Source organism: Ptychodera flava, assembly GCF_041260155.1.
Source record: "Ptychodera flava strain L36383 chromosome 23 unlocalized genomic scaffold, AS_Pfla_20210202 Scaffold_24__1_contigs__length_23054250_pilon, whole genome shotgun sequence".
Taxonomy (NCBI): domain Eukaryota; kingdom Metazoa; phylum Hemichordata; class Enteropneusta; family Ptychoderidae; genus Ptychodera; species Ptychodera flava.
In genome coordinates, this window is record NW_027248278.1 from 18,534,508 (window position 1) to 18,553,940 (window position 19,433).

The following is a 19,433-nucleotide window of genomic DNA, read 5'->3' on the forward strand; positions in this document are numbered from 1 at the left end:
CGCGCTGACCATTAACGTTTATTTATGGGCACGGGCGAGAGCAAAAGCCAAATTAACAGGCTCAGCAAGCCTCGCTCATTAATTTTTGGCTTTCCTCTCGCCAATGCCCATAAATTAAGTTCTATATTTTTGATCAAATACTCTGTCTTCTTGGATATTGTCCGTTTTAAAACTAATCATTGATTGAGATTATATATATATATATATATATATATATATATATATATATATATATATATATATATATATATATATATATATATATATTATACATGTATATATATTATATAATATACTAGTTATTGTAGTATTCACTGCTGATATATACATGTATATATATATATATATATATACAAATATATATACATATATATATATATATATATATATATATATATATATATATATATATATATATATATATATATATATATATTATATAACATACAACATTATAGAATGCCTTTCTTCCAATCTTGTTAATTTCCGATTATGTGTTTTCACTTAAATATGGCATAACTATCACACTTATGTCTCAACGTAATTTCCATAGAATCTCACAATGGTATTCTTCTACATGGATAGACGTTCATCCACTGTGATCGGAGGGGATTGATTTGTCGCAATCCACAGCGGACACATGTAATCTTTTGAGTATGTTGCATGTACAGAAAATGACAATTTTCTCTGAAAATAAATTTGTACAAAACACGACATACCTTTCTTAGCTGCAGAGAGAATCGGTTTTCAGTCACTTTCAGCGCCTTTCTGAAGTGGCGCTAAAGATATCTCCGGGCATGCTGTCTTTGTAATCACTATTTTTGGAATTGTTTCGTTCCTCGTTCAACATAATTTGGCAGTCTTCCGAATAAACTGATTGCTGACCACATAGAGAAATCAATAAAGTAAAATTCACAAAGAAAGATTTTCATTTCTTTCCCATATAATTTCATTACTTGACATAGAGATCGATTTCAAATTATGGCCAGGCATCTGACTTTCAAAGTATTTCAATTTTGGAGTCACTTGGTGTATTAATTTAAAACGACCTTTGACCCGACTTTAAATAAAGGCAAGAGATTAAGGCTAAAGATGAGTAACATATTGAGATTCAGTGCGGTCATTTTGAAACAGTTGTAAGAAAATTATCACAGTAAATCAACAATCACACTGAACATTTCCTCAAATGACGTTATAGTTTCAAGTTACAAAATAAACGAACAATACCTAAGCATCTGTGTCAAAATGTGGTTTCTCTCTTGTTGACTTCTTGTTTTTTTATGAATATATGACACATATATGTGACTTGAACAACTGCACAATTTGCTTGGGACTGTGATTTTGGTGTAGCCTAGGGACAATCGGAGGGACCTTAGCGTACCGTCAGGTAGGCCCCCTAAATTCCTGGGACGATACACAGCACAATGAAAGAGTCGTCAGCGTAAACCTAAAGAAGTTACTAGGTCATCATAAACTTTTAAACATAAATTTATGATCAATGGTTCTGACGAACGAATTTTACACTACGGCTTTGTTTTTTGCGGGGGCGGCTACTCCTCTACACAGATAGTGGGCCGGGGATCAGCATTTGGCAGCAGAAGGTAAAGTCGACAGTGTCCATTTCAGAATGCCCGCGTTCGCCTTTTAAGTTTGCGAGGAAATTTACCGATGTATTTAGAATGCTTTATACCGGTATAAAAACTTAAAGAGGCACTCCCACTTGGTAAAATTTTTAAAACACATTTTTTTAATGCCAACAGTCGATATTTGACATGGCGACTGCGCGCGGATCGCGAGATATCGATAAAAACATGTCCTCAAAAAAGTTAAAGTTTGATTTCCGGTGGCCCACCTGAATTCAGCTTCCGAACATAGAACGTTCGGCACTGAGGCCATTGTCAACTAAGCTATGGAGTACGAGTCTACGTTGACGCAGCTGTACGCCACAGCAGTACCACTCGCGTCGGTGATCGGTCATGTCTCCTGGGAGAAAGCCGAGTCTTACTGACTCAGCAAAAGACCGAAAAACAAAGTTTGCTGATTCCACCAGAATTCGCATGTGACTAGCACAGATAGGTGCGGTTGATATATAGCATGCATAGTGGCCGCCGCGTCGTATGCGAGCATACACACGCGGCGGCCGCTATGTATCGAACCACGCGTAACTGTGTGGCAGACGACAAAATGTAGTCATCAGAGGCAACTAATATTTTACACGTAAAAACTGATACCTATGTGGTATTGTTTAAAAATCTAATACAACTGATTGAGAATAATGAAAACGACAAAAACTAAGGAGAAGTTTTAAAAAAGAATTACCAGAGGTAAGGACATTGATAATGATGTATATAAAGTCATCGCGGTAGGAGGTAAATTAATTGCGTCATTCGAACGTTTTTGAACTCCCTAGAATATCGCCAATCAGCACAACAACACACTTTCGGGGGATTACGGGTCACAACCAGAAACGATCGTAAAACTTCGGGATGTGAAAAATACGCTCGGGAAATGACATGTTTTTATCGATATCTTGCGATCCGAGCGGAGTCGCCACGTCAAATATCGACCATAGGCATTAAAAAAAATGTGTTTTAAAAATGTTACCAAGTGGGAGTGCTTCTTTAAAGATCGGTACGTCAAAGACCACGGGTATGTAAATATCTTTGATGTAGGTGCAGGTTTGTTTGTCATTATTTACAGACTTAAGATTTACGAATTGGATACGATACTCAAAAATTTGAGTAAAATCCCTTGCCAACCATGATGATTTTGAGTATACCACTCTCTAACACAGACTTATTGGCGTACACCAGCCTTTCCACTTCCAAAATTTAAATATTAATACATGTATTTGTAAACTTTACAAAATACAGCAGTAGTAAAGACCTTTCAAATCCCAGTTTACCCTGCTAGATTATTCTCAGTTGCATTATGACGATTGAAAAAGGTAAAACCAATAAAATGAAATCCAAAGTCTATTGTTTTTCATTACTTTCTATTATTTTATATCATCTCATAAGTTTACTAAATGTTTCGGTAAATTGCTAAAAATAGATAAGCCCACTCCTCTCTTTTTCCTCTCAACGGTTAAGCATCCCCTTGCAGCTTTCAATATTTGAGCTACCTAAAGGCGATAAATAATTACAGCTCCCTTACCAGCTGGCAAAGTCCATTGCGTTCACTTGCCCCGAATATTCATTAGATAACGTGCCAAAATATGCGCTGCTTCGATTCAAAGTCACCTTAACCGCAAAAACGACAGTCAGCTGAAGTTTACAACTTCAAATTACTCGGTTTTGATATTTATTTGGTCTGCAGACGTGGGCAAGTGTATACCGTGTCGTCTTGTCTTTTTTACATTGATTTTACATCGCGATCGTAACTGGGATTCCTGACCCACTGCGCACCGGCCACTGCCGACTACACTTTGTAATCCGTATATAAGGCACACATTGTGCCAGAAGAGAATATCAGCTTCCTCTGATACACAATAGCAGTACGTATATGAACAGACAAGAACAAAATGAATTAATTTGCAGGTCATTCAGCCAAGGGCCATAGACGATCGCCCGGACTGCCTGCTTAATGATGTAACCAGTATCAGCGTTCTCAGTCACGTGAACAACTTCAAAGTTGTAAACAAACCCGCGCGGCATTTCATCTCGATCGGGCAATACTTAGCCTTTGTATGTCACTACACGAGCACAAATTTGGCAAATGTTTTCACGGAACAATATATTCACAATGAATGTTAGCGAATGACATGTAATTTGGCGAATAAAATGGTTAAATGTCTGAAACAGGAAGATATACTTTATCGCAGACTTTAAAACTTCCTGTTTCGTAACTTTAATGGGCTGACATACGTCAGTATCCAAAACATCTGTGCGTTTAACGTTCTTCTACGATTTGGTTGTAAGAGAAAAATCAATCACTTTCTCGTGTAACTTTGATTTGTGGTTCTATTTAGAAACTACAAAGAATCTGCAGTACTATGCTCTAAACAGGTGATAGCGTAAATCCTGCTCTAAACCGGATAACACGTCATTCAAATATGTGCACTACACTTCCTGGTTACTTCCTGGTTTTGATGACTAAGCAAAGGCATTACTGAGCCAGTACAATAAAATAATGAATTAAAAATTAGTGTTTTAGTTACCAATCCTGCCCGTCTCTTTCCATGTGAGTTATTATGTATACTTAGTTGTATGTGTTTCTTTATTAGGGAAAGGAAAATCAGAATACAAATATGCAAAAATTCGACTGCTAAGATTAAGCATTTTGCCTGACACCCTAAGCAAAGCATGCATACCTTTCAAAGTTATAAACCTTTTTCGATTTCAGGCATGTCATTTTCCCCTTTTTCAGCCTTTTCCACATCTAAAGTAGCGGGCATTCATTTGCAGTAAATCTGGAAAAATTGGAGTCAAACTGAAACACGGACACTAAGATGTGGAATACAGGTGTCGTGCTGAGCCAAGGTGGAAGTTGTGTCAATTACTACACATCCGTTTTTTATCAATAGTCATATGGTAATTGATGTAACCTTTGAACCTTTCAGCAGATCTCTCTCTCTCTCTCTCTCTCTCTCTCTCTCTCTCTCTCTCTCTCTCTCTCTCTCTCTCTCTTGTATGTTTGCCTCACTGTTACAATGTAAGGGAGAGATAAAAAACCATGTATGGAAAACGTTGATACTCAAAAAAGCGACAGACAAGTCCCTAGCCTTTCGAAGAACAAAATGATGGAAAATATGTGATGCAGACTCATCTGTGCAGACATACTATTGTCTTGTATCTAAATACTTTGGACTGCAGCTGATAATTATTTCTCTATCCTGAGCTTTCGACAACTATCCAGCCGTGTTTTACAAAGGTGTTGATAAACACCACTGCGCATGTGTGATCTCAAAATATTATCCCAGATTCGAGGCAGCATATATTGTCCACCATCCCGATTCAACGTGCGTTTATGTTTTCTTCTGTAAATCACTTTCTAAATACTTCTCTTGAGCAGGATTGGTTCAATAGATCAATGTGGTTTCTTGACAACGGGAAACGGTACCCGAACACAACGGGTTTCTGTTTGCGATTCGTCCGAACGGTTTTTCGGGACCAAAGGGGGGTCCTTTCATCAGTCACTCAAAGTTTCTATATTACAACATTTCTGAAAAATGTGAGTCAACACCGCCTTTCAAAGCGGTTGTATTCCCTCTCCCGCAAGTTAGACTTAAATTGACCTCCAATCAGTAAGGTGGTGAATGGAAACCTCGCAAATATTTTATATTTTACGATTAAATAACCTGAAGTAATACATACACAAATGAAAATAAGGTATACAGTTATCTCAATACTAGAATGGAATGAGTGCAGGCAAAGGTCTCGACCGTGGACTGACGAAATCCCGTGTAAACCATTTCTATTCCTCAGATTGAAAGTGAAATTCATAACTTTTTTTCAAAGACCTTAACATTCTGAGTTCAAGATGGCTTGTGTATATTTCAAAAGGGTATAATAAAGTATGGAGAGAGAAAATATTGGTAACCATTTTTAACATTTCACATCGACCAATTCCTTGTAATGATTACATGAATCCATTGACCCACATTTCAACTTTTAAGACATTGGCGGAGCGTTGCATCCTATCTCGCTCAAATGAGCTGTAGAATTTTGTAAAAACATTAAACTCAATTTTCCCGCCAACATGCATCAAAAGAAAATGTAATTTTCCATAAAACTCCTAAAATCCTTTAGATTGATTCAGTGGGTAACACTAAGGATTGTTCAAGGAAACATATTTTGACCGATTTAAGATACATATGAAACATTTGAATATCTCACTGAAAAGTATATAGAGTTCAAAATGTTAAAAATTCTTCATTCCTCTAAATTCATCTAAATATATCAAATATCTTGAAAATCAAGAATTTACTGACGGTGCATCAAGTAAATATCTCAACGTCCGTATATACAATGTCTATGTATACTTGTCTTTGCAAGAAGCTAACTATAACTACACTATTTGTCCTGTATGCACTTAATATGTGTGTGCCTTTAAAATCATCACTCTTAACGGTTAGTCGATCCAAACATAAAGCCGACACTTATGCACTGCTATAGTATTTCACACTATTGTTGTATTTATGTCATCCATTCCCATAGTAGCCAGATCAAGTTTCTGGTATTCAGAGCGAGTGAAGTCACCTAATTGTTCATAATCTTCTCTGATGTTTACAGCTTCTCTGGACGTATTTTCATACTCAGGAATAGTCTCATACTCTCGATAATCTTCTCCCACTATATTTTGTTCAACTTCTCCAGACATATCTTCATACTCAGAAATATTTCCAGTCTGCTGTTGACCTGAAACGACCAATTCAATTCACTATAACATGTTTAAACAACAGGGATAAAACATTAATCAATACGATTTTTCTGGAATTTGAAGGAAACTACTGAATACCATTCTCGAAGACATGCTTGGCGCACTTTTTGACTTCAACTCGATAACTACCCTCCACTTTACCGTACCTTTCTAACACGATTGTAACTAATTTGGGAAAATTGGATGAGAAAAATTATTGGGAAAACGTAACGAAATCGAAATTTTTACAGCTGAAATTTTACAAAATGATAGAATAGTGTAAAATTTGAAATATTGTTCTCATCGAACAAAACAACGAAAACACAACGATTATTGCATACCCCTTTCGTCGGATGCATTTTCATGAATAGAAGTTCATTTTTGTGTAAATGTACTAAAAAGAAATGAGACAAAATGCTTAAAATTTCTCTAATTGACGACTTTTGAGTCAGGGCACTTTTGAAATGCCCCTGACTTTTTCGTGAATTTAAGGCTTCATAAACATTAAATTGAGTCAGGGCACATTTTAAATGACCCTGACTGACTTAACTGTAATCAATCGAAAAGCTTCATTTGGGTCGGCGAAAAGTGACAAACTGAGATTATTAATAGTGTTTCAGTAATGAAGACACTACAGACAAACACGACAAAAATATTTTCATTCAAATATGGATATTGTTCACAGGTTTTGAACAATATTGCATAAGTTACTATCATGCACTGCTTCTTACAAATAACATTTCAACAGCATCGTAAATTTTGAATAGAATTTTAAAGATGGTAAGCAAATTTGGTGTAATATTAGACAAATTTCTAAATTCTTGAGAAATTTTGCCAATCCAATTATCCCAATTTAGTTCCAATCGTGTTTTCTTTTACTTAAGATGCCAAACCGATAAATACACAGCTATCAAAATGTATGAATAATTATATTAATACTTTACCATGCATCTCCATGTATTCTCCTTCTTCATCGTAATCAGGACTTCTGTCGAATATAAGACGATGTTCATTGTTTTACACATGTGTGATGTCAATCTGACATTCGATTAAGGTAATTAGCATGATTGCAATTTTCAAATCATCTTTCAATCAAGGATGCCTTCAATTTGATGTAAATGTATTGCATTCACATTTTGATGTACCATTTGCAAAATCATCTTCGAACTTTTTCTTTCAAACTGTAGAATAAAAGTCGGATTTAAACATCGGTATTCGAAAATCAAATACAGTAGTCCATATAACCTTTAAGGTGAAAAGTAAAGTTTGTACTTTTCATAGCACTTCATCTCACAAGTTTCATTTTTTCAACACACTTCAAAATTACTTCAAACATACAGAAGACAAAGCACGATTTAAAAAAAATGAGTCCGAATAACCATCATTAAACGCACAACATTACGAGTAAACATTATATTTTATTTGGGGTTGGAGGGTTTCGGGTGTTTATATTTCCTGACTTCACTGATGTATCTTGCGATACATCAATGATTGAAAATTGTCTTTAAGCTGCAACAAGCCGAGCAGATAAAATGGTTTTTGTAAGCAACACGATTGGAACTAATTTGAGATAATTGGATGGTGAAGTAATGTCGGTTTAATCTGCAAATGTAGTCTCATCTGCTTTTTTCTAGGTTATACACTTGTTTTTATGACTGATTTGTAATTTTGCAACATTCTGCTGCACGGTACCTAACACTTTTGTGAAATTTGAAAAATATTGAGATCCAATTATCCCAAATTAGTTCAAATCGTGTGAACTTTGTAATCCTGGAAATGTAGGGGAGGGATCTTTTCATTTGTTGTTTAATATTATCAGTTTGATGAAGAGTTAATATCAGTTTTTTTCAGAGATGATTGGTTTTCGTGAATTATTTTTATCTTTAAGCTTTAAAACACCTTTAAAACAAATCGAAGCAGTGACTGTTAATAATGCCTTACACTAACGAATCAATTTTCCCCTTTGGAATTATCCTTTAAAGCAATGCAACTGTAAAACGCACCAGGCCTATAGAAGAGATAGCTCTGAAGTGAAAATCAAATTCAACTACATGTATTTATCGACAATGTCATTGTCAAAGGGTAACATATAAAGACACGGCGTTAATGTGCCCTACTTAATCCGAATAATGCGTGATTTCACATTTGCTAGATGCAATTATCATGGATTAAACGTACCTTTCAGCAAATGAAAGATTGCTTAATCGTTAGCATATCATTTGCTATTTTGAATTTTCAGTTTGTTACTTTATATTATCTGATTGTTATTCAATCAGTTAGTCAAAACTAACAAAAAGTATCATACATAAATGAAAGCAGAACATTCTTACCTCCTTCCTGTCTTCTTTTTCAAAATCAAAACGACAGTTACAGAGACAATGATGACAGTAATAATTATAACAATGCCACCGATCATTATGGCAGCCAGAAGAGACATTTCGGTTTTGCTCTTTGTGCTTACCAAACCAACCCGTAAAGGAATTGATGTGTGACTGCTGTTGTCATAAATATCTGACATATGAAAAAGGAAAACTACATAATTGTTTGTAAGTTACTCACCGAAAGGTAGAATATGGTTCAAGAGTGTAATTTAATGACTTAACGTGAGTGAGCTTACTCAGTAGGGTAAAATTAAGTGCAATATTCGCTATGATCTGCTGACAAATTAGAACTTACTGGAGGTACTTTAAAATAGCTTTAGACGAACTAATAAAGATACTGCGGGATTAACTTGTATTCATGGACTTGGGCTCGAGGCGCACCCTACCTTAATATAAATCCTGCCGTCTTTTTTCTTCTCAAGGTGTGACTCTTTGCGCGTTTGTCAGTCATTTGTCTGTTCAATTTCGAGATCGTTTTCTCTTCAAAAATTATGTCAGAGACAAGATGAAGCTTAGCGACAAATATCGATCTCCATATCTAATTTATATGACGATAAAAGTGAAGAGCAACTACTCGTAACGGTTAGTCTCATTACTCGTTTATATAACTCGTTGTCGTGTACGTTTGCAAGTATAAACTTTTCAGATGGTCTTTTATTAATTTGTATAGTTGACAATTTATTCATTTTGTATTTGGAGAGTAAAACTTACACATGATCTGCACTAGGTGGTGCAGGCACAAGTGGTAACCATTCGTTTTCGTACCTTTGCTTGAAATCGAAACGATAAGCTAAAATCATGTGAAATTATCTCAGGAACCGTATCAATAATGATCTTTACAAATTTGATATTTTACATAGGTCAATCGGTTAATTGGGGCTAGCAACAATTTAGCCTACACTCAAAGCAATTTTACTGTAAATTTTGGAAAGAAATTTTAAAGTCATATGAGAAGAAGACATGGGTCAGAGTTGAATATGGCCATTGATTTAATCAACTATTGATGAAACCATATAAAAACGTAAAAATGCTTGTGTGCTAGGTGTTGAAGAGCACACAGTTATTCTGTACTTATAATAATTATTGCCACATATGTACAATTGTACATTAGAGATTGAAGGCTAATCTCACACTATGGAATATTCCATTGCCTCATTAGGTTGATATCGGTGAATAATGTATACGACGTTAGTGAATGTACAGCGGTGATAAAATATACCGAGTTATTTACAACACGTGCATCTTGTGCCTAATGATGTCTTGTAAATATATTAGAGTAGATAAGCAAAATGTTCTAAAAATTAAAACATGTTGAAGATTCTTCGTAAGAAAAACATTGCACGTAACTGTGCAGATATTGGTGGGTGCAATCTAATATGTGTGGATAATACACCGTATTAGATTGAAAGTTACTTATAATCAAATAAGTATAAAACCCTTCGTATACGATACTATTCTTCGGAAATGTCTATCGAAAAACGCTGTCGATTAACGATTAAATCGAAAAAGTACTCCCTCTTTAAATGTAATAGTCTAAGAGAAAAGGAATAAGGAAACAAAAGTATTGGATTCATCAGACATTGTGATCCGATGTACAGTTCTAGACTCAAAATGTATCTTTCAAGGAACCAAGCTAAAGTAACAGATACTCCAAACGGATGCTTTTTGTGGTATCTTACTCACACATGCGTTACGATCTTGAATTGTGCAAGTCACTGTGAGATATCTGGTTGTTTCTATTCACTAAATTTATTTCACCTCAGCTCATTTTTATCTTTAATTAACGATACTAAAGAAAATAGTGTTAACCTGCTCGCAAATGATCTTGTATTATTCCGAACATTAAAAGACCATATGTTTACCGATGTAATGGTTCAGGGTCGTTTGTCATATCAGCGGCTGAAATATTCATATTGGCAGGCCTTGAAAATCCATAGTTATCGTAGGTGGCGTAAGGCACCATTCGATATTCGAGGATATTACGCGACATCAGAGTTGACCCAGTTTCAATTTCGTCTTTTAAATTCTCATTTGTCTATATCCTTGAAAATTGAGCATCTCCTGCTGTATTATTTGTGTTTTTTATTATGAGGCACTTGCTAATTTATCGTATCCTGTTTCATCTGTGCTGGGTAAACACGTGAGCTCCTCAGAACTCTGACTATTTTGTGAGCAATCATAACCTGTATCATCGGTACTCTGCAAACGCTTAAACGCCACACCATTCTAGGCATTTAATTTTGAATGACTTTGCTTCTGACGCATGGAATACCGAAGTCTATCTAATTTATCGTACTCATTATCTTCTATGTCTGATCCAAAATTAAAATGAAGGTCTGAATGAAACAATGGCATATGAGCCTTCGTAGAATTCGTCCGTCGTTGATGAGAATTTATTGCATATCGCCAGTCGGTGCGCAACAATATCGTTCTCTCATGCGTAAGATTTCCTTTAATTCTAAGTTGATTGCTAATCTTGGGGGATCTTGTCTCATTTTTCGTTGGAATATCATATGGATTGATATAATGGCAGCAGCGCCGCCAATCAGTATATCGATTAGAATGAACTTTTTCTGTTTGCTCTGAGCGTTTACAAAACCAACTAACAAGGGAAGTGTAGTCTGACTGCCGTCGTCAACGTTATAAACAGCTGAAATGTAAAAGGAGCAATACTACATTTTTGTAGACTGTTAGCAGAAAGTTGCACGATACGTTGTTTTACGTTGTTTCTTCTTATTCAACGACTCGTACTGACTCTAAATAAAGAAAGCAAGTTCGATTGGCTGATATAGAAAAATACCACGTCACTTATATTAAACTTCTGATATGTTTCTTTATCCCTGTTGCTGTCAAAAATTAATTTTAATTGTACTAGTATTACACCTGAAGATATGCAACTGTCAACGCCCTACTCATTCTCGGAAACTAAAGCGCTCATTCTGTTTTATACGACTAGTCGTTGTCATAGTATGGTACAACGGTTTGTGAAAATTAATTTTAATGGGCTATTTAAAAGCCGATGTAACAACTTCATATACTTTAATCGAACGTCAAAATTTTACATTATACGGACATTCAAAAATCAACCTATTCAAAGACTGACGAGATCAAAATTGGTGGTTTTAAGAATATTAAATGTTTTATCTAATCAGCAACATATGTTTCTGACACAATTTTTCTCCAAATCATAAAATCTTCTTACCTGGCGTGGTTACTTTCACATTCACGAGGATGTTACAAACAGAACCACTCCATTCATCAGGGCATTCACAATTAAAATGATCTTCAATGCAGTTACCACCATTTTTACATCTAATATTTTGGCAAATTTTCGTTAACATTAGTATCAAATGGTGTACAAATTTGGCATGGGCGTTATTTTTTTTTTCTAATGAATCGTCTGCTACCAATTGTCACATCAAAATAACACTTAAATGCAGTGAAAACATGAACGCTATTTGAAACTTTGTTTTTTGAATTCACAATTTTGACTTAAACTCACTGATATAAATCCCCTTAGATAAACATTTCCGGTGGTCATAGTATGTCATGTATGATACCTTCTAGTAACTTTTTCTCATGTACATTACCACTTTTGGTTACGTATATTGTACCAATATTGTGCAAAGTACTATGGGCTTAAGTGTGGCTCTGATTACACAAAAAAAAATTATTAAAAAAATCTGTACACCTAGGAAGTAATTATGTTCAACTCTAGTAACCATATTTTTTATCTTTGGAGAAAACGAACCGCTGTTAAAACTTTGTCACCATGACAAGGACAGTATCATTCTTTGTGGTTTTCGTTCCCATCATTCTTTCTAGATATGTGTATCTATGATGCGGAAAATTATCAAGAGAGCGGATTCAACGGAAGTAAAAATACTCACCTCTCTACTTTTGGACAGCTACCAGAAATATGATGACAGATTTTGGTACAATAACACTCGGGACATTGTTGTTTGCAGCCGTTGCCATAGAAACCAGGTTTACATGGATTGGTACATTTCACACCAGACCATCCAGGTTTACAAGATATACAGGTATTATCATTACAGATTACACAATTGTCAGGACAGGGTTGCTCACAATGATGACCGGTCCATCCGTTCTTGCACTTACATGTACCAGTCATGGGATTGCAGTTACCGTGCACACAGTCACATACCTGTGAACAGTTAATTCCATGGTAACCTTCTTCGCACCTTTGATCACATCTATCGCCTTGCCAACCAGGCGTGCACAAACAGTCACGACTAGAAATGCTGCAAGTGTCTCCATTGTAACAATGAAGGCACCTGTCCTCACAGAACGTTGCTTCATTTGCGGCAGTGTCACACACGGTACAATCAGACTCCGTCCAACCAATTGCACATTTACAATCTCTTCCATCTTCATTAGTGCAAGTGGCTCCATTAAAACATGTGCATCTCTGTTTACAACTGTCACCATAGTAACCCGGTTTGCATGAGCAACGTCCATCGAAAGGGTCACATAATTCGGTTTTCGCGCAGTTACAAGGTAGACAGGAAGGTCCAAGAAACCATCTTGACAAATGCACATTCCACTAACACTGTTACACACTGCATTTGGAGGACATGAACACTTGAATTCACAACGTGTACCGTAAAAGCCATTTGTACAGGAACAAATGCCATTTGAAAAACAGGGTGCATCGTTTTCACAGTTACATGGAAACTGACAGTTCTCTCCAAAATAGTGCCCAGGACAATCGCAAAATCCATCACGTTTGTCACATGTCCCGCCATTTTCACATTTGCAATTATTCTTACACTCAGAGCCATACGGCCGTCGGGACATTCTGCAAAAAGAAGTGAAAATGGAGAGTATAAAGTGTAAAGTTAAACCAGTGATAACGCAAACCTAAGTATGTACATATTATATGTTGCCAAGTAAACGGTTTGGTCATACTGCATGAATTGGGTCATGATCAATAACGTGAGTGAGCTTACTCAGTAGGGTAAAATTAAGTGCAATATTCGCTATGATCTGCTGACAAATTAGAACTTACTGGAGGTACTTTAAAATAGCTTTAGACGAACTAATAAAGATACTGCGGGATTAACTTGTATTCATGGACTTGGGCTCGAGGCGCACCCTACCTTAATATAAATCCTGCCGTCTTTTTTCTTCTCAAGGTGTGACTCTTTGCGCGTTTGTCAGTCATTTGTCTGTTCAATTTCGAGATCGTGTTCTCTTCAAAAATTATGTCAGAGACAAGATGAAGCTTAGCGACAAATATTGATCACCATATCTAATTTATATGACGATAAAAGTGAAGAGCAACTACTCGTAACGGTTAGTCTCATTACTCGTTTATATAACTCGTTGTCGTGTACGTTTGCAAGTATAAACTTTTCAGATGGTCTTTTATTAATTTGTATAGTTGACAATTTATTCATTTTGTATTTGGAGAGTAAACTTACACATGATCTACACTAGGTGGTGCAGGCACAAGTGGTAACCATTCGTTTTCGTACCTTTGCTTGAAATCGAAACGATAAGCTAAAATCATGTGAAATTATCTAAGGAACCGTATCAATAATGATCTTTACAATTTGATATTTTACATAGGTCAATCGGTTAATTAGGGCTAGCAACAATGTAGCCTACACTCAAAGCAATTTTACTGTAAATTTTGGAAAGAAATTTTAAAGTCATATGGGAAGAAGACATGGGTCAGAGTTGAATATGGCCATTGATTTAATCAACTATTGATGAAACCATATAAAAACGAAAAAATGCTTGTGTTCTAGGTGTTGAAGAGCACACAGTCATTCTGTACTTATAATAATTATTGCCACATATGTACAATTGTACATTAGAGATTGAAGGCTAATCTCACACTATGGAATATTCCATTGCCTCATTAGGTTGATATCGGCGAATAATGTATACGACGTTAGTGTATGTACAGCGGTGATAAAATATACCGAGTTATTTACAACACGTGCATCTTGTGCCTAATGATGTCTTGTAAATATATTAGAGTAGATAAGCAAAATGTTCTAAAAATTAAAACATGTTGAAGATTCTTCGTAAGAAAAACATTGCACGTAACTGTGCAGATATTGCTGGATGCAATCTAATATGTGTGGATAATACACCGTATTAGATTGAAAGTTACTTATAATCAAATAAGTATAAAACCCATTCGTATACGATACTATTCTTCGGAAATGTCTATCGAAAAACGCTGTCGATTAACGATTAAATCGAAAAGTACTCCCTCTTTAAATGTAATAGTCTAAGAAAAAAGGAATAAGGAAACAAAAGTATTGGATTCATCAGACATCGTGATCCGATATACAGTTCTAGACTCAAAATGTATCTTTCAAGGAACCAAGCTAAAGTAACAGATACTCCAAACGGATGCTTTTTGTGGTATCTTACTCACACATGCGTTACGATCTTGAATTGTGCAAGTCACTGTGAGATATCTGGTTGTTTCTATTCACTAAATTTATTTCATCTCAGCTCATTTTTATCTTTATTTAACGATACCAAAGAAAATAGTGTTAACCTGCTCGCAAATGATCTTGTATTATTCCGAACATTAAAAGACCATATGTTTACCGATGTAATGGTTCAGGGTCGTTTGTCATATCAGCGGCTGAAATATTCATATTGGCAGGCCTTGAAAATCCATAGTTATCGTAGGTGGCGTAAGGCACCATTCGATATTCGAGGATATTACGCGACATCAGAGTTGACCCAGTTTCAATTTCGTCTTTTAAATTCTCATTTGTCTATATCCTTGAAAATTGAGCATCTCCTGCTGTATTATTTGTGTTTTTTATTATGAGGCACTTGATTATTTATCGTATCCTGTTTTATCTGTGCTTGGTAAACACATGAGCTCCTCAGAACTCTGACTATTTTGTGAGCAATATAACCTGTATCATCGGTACTCTGCAAACGCTTAAACGCCACACCATTCTAGGCATTTAATTTTGAATGACTTTGTTTCTGACGCATGGAATACCGAAGTCTATCTAATTTATCGTACTCATTATCTTCTATGTCTGATCCAAAATTAAAATGAAGGTCTGAATGAAACAATTGCATATGAGCCTTCGTAGAATTCGTCCGTCGTTGATGAGAATTTATTGCATATCGCCAGTCGGTGCGCAACAATATCGTTCTCTCATGCGTAAGATTTCCTTTAATTCTAAGTTGATTGCTAATCTTGGGGATCTTGTCTCATTTTTCGTTGGAATATCATATGGATTGATATAATGGCAGCAGCGCCGCCAATAAGTATATCGATTAGAATGAACTTTTTCTGTTTGCTCTGAGCGTTTACAAAACCAACTAACAAGGAAGTGTAGTCTGACTGCCGTCGTCAACGTTATAAACAGCTGAAATGTAAAAGGAGCAATACTACATTTTTTGTAGACTGTTAGCAGAAGTTGCACGATACGCTATTTTACGTTGTTTCTTCTTCTCCAACGACTCGTACTGACTCTAAATAAAGAAAGCAAGTTCGATTGGCTGATATAGAAAAATACCACGTCACTTATATTAAACTTCTGATATGTTTCTTTATCCCTGTTGCTGTCAAAAATTAATTTTAATTGTACTAGTATTACACCTGAAGATATGCAACTGTCAACGCCCTACTCATTCTCGGAAACTAAAGCGCTCATTCTATTTTATACGACTAGTCGTTGTCATAGTATGGTACAACGGTTTGTGAAAATCAAATTAATGGGCTATTTAAAAGCGATGTAACAACTTCATATACTTTAATCGAACGTCAAAATTTTACATTATACGGACATTCAAAAATCAACCTATTCAAAGACTGACGAGATCAAAATTGGTGGTTTTAAGAATATTAAATGTTTTATCTCATCAGCAACATATGTTTCTGACACAATTTTTCTCCCATCATAAAATCTTCTTACCTGGCGTGGATACTTTCACATTCACGAGGATGTTACAAACAGAACCACTCCATTCATCAGGGCATTCACAATTAAATGATCTTCAATGCAGTTACCACCATTTTTACATCTAATATTTTGGCAAATTTTCGTTAACATTAGTATCAAATGGTGTACAATTTGGCATGGGCGTTATTTTTTTTTTCTAATGAATCGTCTGCTATCAATTGTCACATCAAAATAACACTTAAATGCAGTGAAAACATGAACGCTATTTGAAACTTTGTTTTTTGAATTCACAATTTTGACTTAAACTCACTGATATAAATCCCCTTAGATAAACATTTCCGGTGGTCATAGTATGTCATGTATGATACCTTCTAGTAACTTTTTCTCATGTACATTACCACTTGTGGTTACGTATATTGTACCAATATTGTGCAAAGTACTATGGGCTTAAGTGTGGCTCTGATTACACAAAAAAATTATTAAAAAAATCTGTACACCTAGGAAGTAATTATGTTCAACTCTAGTAACCATATTTTTTATCTTTGGAGAAAACGAACCGCTGTTAAAACTTTGTCACCATGACAAGGACAGTATCATTCTTTGTGGTTTTCGTTCCCATCATTCTTTCTAGATATGTGTATCTATGATGCGGAAAATTATCAAGAGAGCGGATTCACGGAAGTAAAAATACTCACCTCTCTACTTTTGGACAGCTACCAGAAATATGATGACAGGTTTTGGTACAATAACACTCGGGACATTGTTTTTTACAGCCGTTCCCATAGAAACCAGGTTTACATGGATTGGTACATTTCACACCAGACCATCCAGGTTTACAAGATATACAGGTATTATCCTTACAGATTACACAATTGTCAGGACAGGGTTGCTCACAATGATGACCGGTCCATCCGTTCTTGCACTTACATGTACCAGTCATGGGATTGCAGTTACCGTGCACACAGTCACATACCTGTGAACAGTTAATTCCATGGTAACCTTCTTCGCACCTTTGATCACATCTATCGCCTTGCCAACCAGGCGTGCACAAACAGTCACGACTAGAAATGCTGCAAGTGTCTCCATTGTAACAATGAAGGCACCTGTCCTCACAGAACGTTGCTTCATTTGCGGCAGTGTCACACACGGTACAATCAGACTCCGTCCAACCAATTGCACATTTACAATCTCTTCCATCTTCATTAGTGCAAGTGGCTCCATTAAAACATGTGCATCTCTGTTTACAACTGTCACCATAGTAACCCGGTTTGCATGAGCAACGTCCATCGAAAGGGTCACATAATTCGGTTTTCGCGCAGTTACAAGGTAGACAGGAAGGTCCAAAGAAACCATCTTGACAAATGCACATTCCACTAACACTGTTACACACTGCATTTGGAGGACATGAACACTTGAATTCACAACGTGTACCGTAAAAGCCATTTGTACAGGAACAAATGCCATTTGAAAAACAGGGTGCATCGTTTTCACAGTTACATGGAAACTGACAGTTCTCTCCAAAATAGTGCCCAGGACAATCGCAAAATCCATCACGTTTGTCACATGTCCCGCCATTTTCACATTTGCAATTATTCTTACACTCAGAGCCATACCGGCCGTCGGGACATTCTGCAAAAAGAAGTGAAAATGGAGAGTATAAAGTGTAAAGTTAAACCAGTGATAACGCAAACCTAAGTATGTACATATTATATGTTGCCAAGTAAACGGTTTGGTCATACTGCATGAATTGGGTCATGATCAATAACGTAAGGATGCCAAGAACAGTTGCAGAAAAATAAACAGAAAATAAAATAAAAAAGATATATACCGAGGCAGTTTTCTGTGATTCTTGCAGTATCATTCTTATAGTAACCATCACAACACGTAAACACCCTGGAAAATAAAGTGTAGTGAAATGTGCATAAGGTCACTTGATTTCATATTTGATACTGGTGATGGTCTTGCCTCCTCATGAAAATCTATAGATGCCCCAGTTTAGAACATTGGAGTTTTCATAACTCAGAGTATGATTATGATTATGTACACGATGTATTTCTTAGTGTAGAAAAATAGCAATCCATCATCATCAGAACACATACCATCGAGTTAATCACTGACCTTGTTTTAGTACCCAGTAAGAACAGAAAACAACCATGTGGATCGTCGAGTCCAGTCCTCATTGAAACAGCGATGTCAGTGTTTGAAGTTGATGCAGTACATGTTATTGTCAATAATAGCAAAATTCCTTGCATCAGTATTGACAAAAACCCTTCCATGGTATAACTGGATCAGGGTTTTCTAAAACAAAGACACATTTTAAGAGAATACGTACGTATACTCAACATAAGTACACACGGCAGTTAATTCTTCTATTGTAAGAAAAAGTATTTCAAGCGAGATTAAGATGTGGACGGAAAAGTAAAAGTTATCAGAAACTACATGTGGTTTGAAAATGTTTCCCTTCGATCAAATATTTGTCTCTCACCTCCCTGTTTTTCTTCTCTGAACTGCTTATCTCTGCCACTGACAAGAAGATCCGTGTTTCCCATACCTCTCCCAAAAACGTTTTGAACAGTCAACACAACATAGTATTACTTTTTGCCCGCCAAAAGGGATTTTCAGATGTATCTGCTACGCAACAGGATAAAACTTCCCCACAGTTGATGTAGCAGTCTGCCCCATTTTTGCAAGCCTCTGACAAAATGTGTTAAGTTTCCATTGTAAAGCCACAACAATTCGTAGTATTTCCTATACCTATTGATATTCCGACTGG

The 19,433-nt window shown here is 36.0% G+C and overlaps 1 protein-coding gene across 1 annotated transcript; it reads right to left on the reverse strand.

Moving 5' to 3' along the window:
• Positions 1 to 5,379: 5,379 nt before the first annotated feature.
• On the reverse strand, positions 5,380 to 18,284 carry LOC139124561 (multiple epidermal growth factor-like domains protein 11). Its single transcript, XM_070690694.1, has 5 exons — positions 17,356 to 18,284; positions 11,944 to 12,053; positions 8,691 to 8,871; positions 7,305 to 7,348; positions 5,380 to 6,359 (listed from the first exon to the last, which is right to left on the reverse strand). The coding sequence occupies exons 1-5, from the start codon at positions 18,027 to 18,029 to the stop codon at positions 6,121 to 6,123; spliced, it is 1,248 nt and encodes a 415-aa protein (XP_070546795.1). The 5' UTR covers positions 18,030 to 18,284; the 3' UTR covers positions 5,380 to 6,120.
• Between the last annotated feature and the right edge of the window lie 1,149 nt (positions 18,285 to 19,433).

Coding starts and splice junctions, on each gene's coding strand:
- LOC139124561 (XM_070690694.1), bottom strand. CDS start 18,029: ATGTGCATTTGTCAAGATGGTTTCTTTGGACCTTCCTGTCTACCTTGT. Junction 12,054..17,355: donor AGCTGTCCAAAAGTAGAGAG/GTGAGTATTTTT, acceptor CCAAAATATTAG/ATGTAAAAATGGTGGTAACT. Junction 7,349..8,690: donor AAAAAGAAGACAGGAAGGAG/GTAAGAATGTTC, acceptor TATATTCGACAG/AAGTCCTGATTACGATGAAG.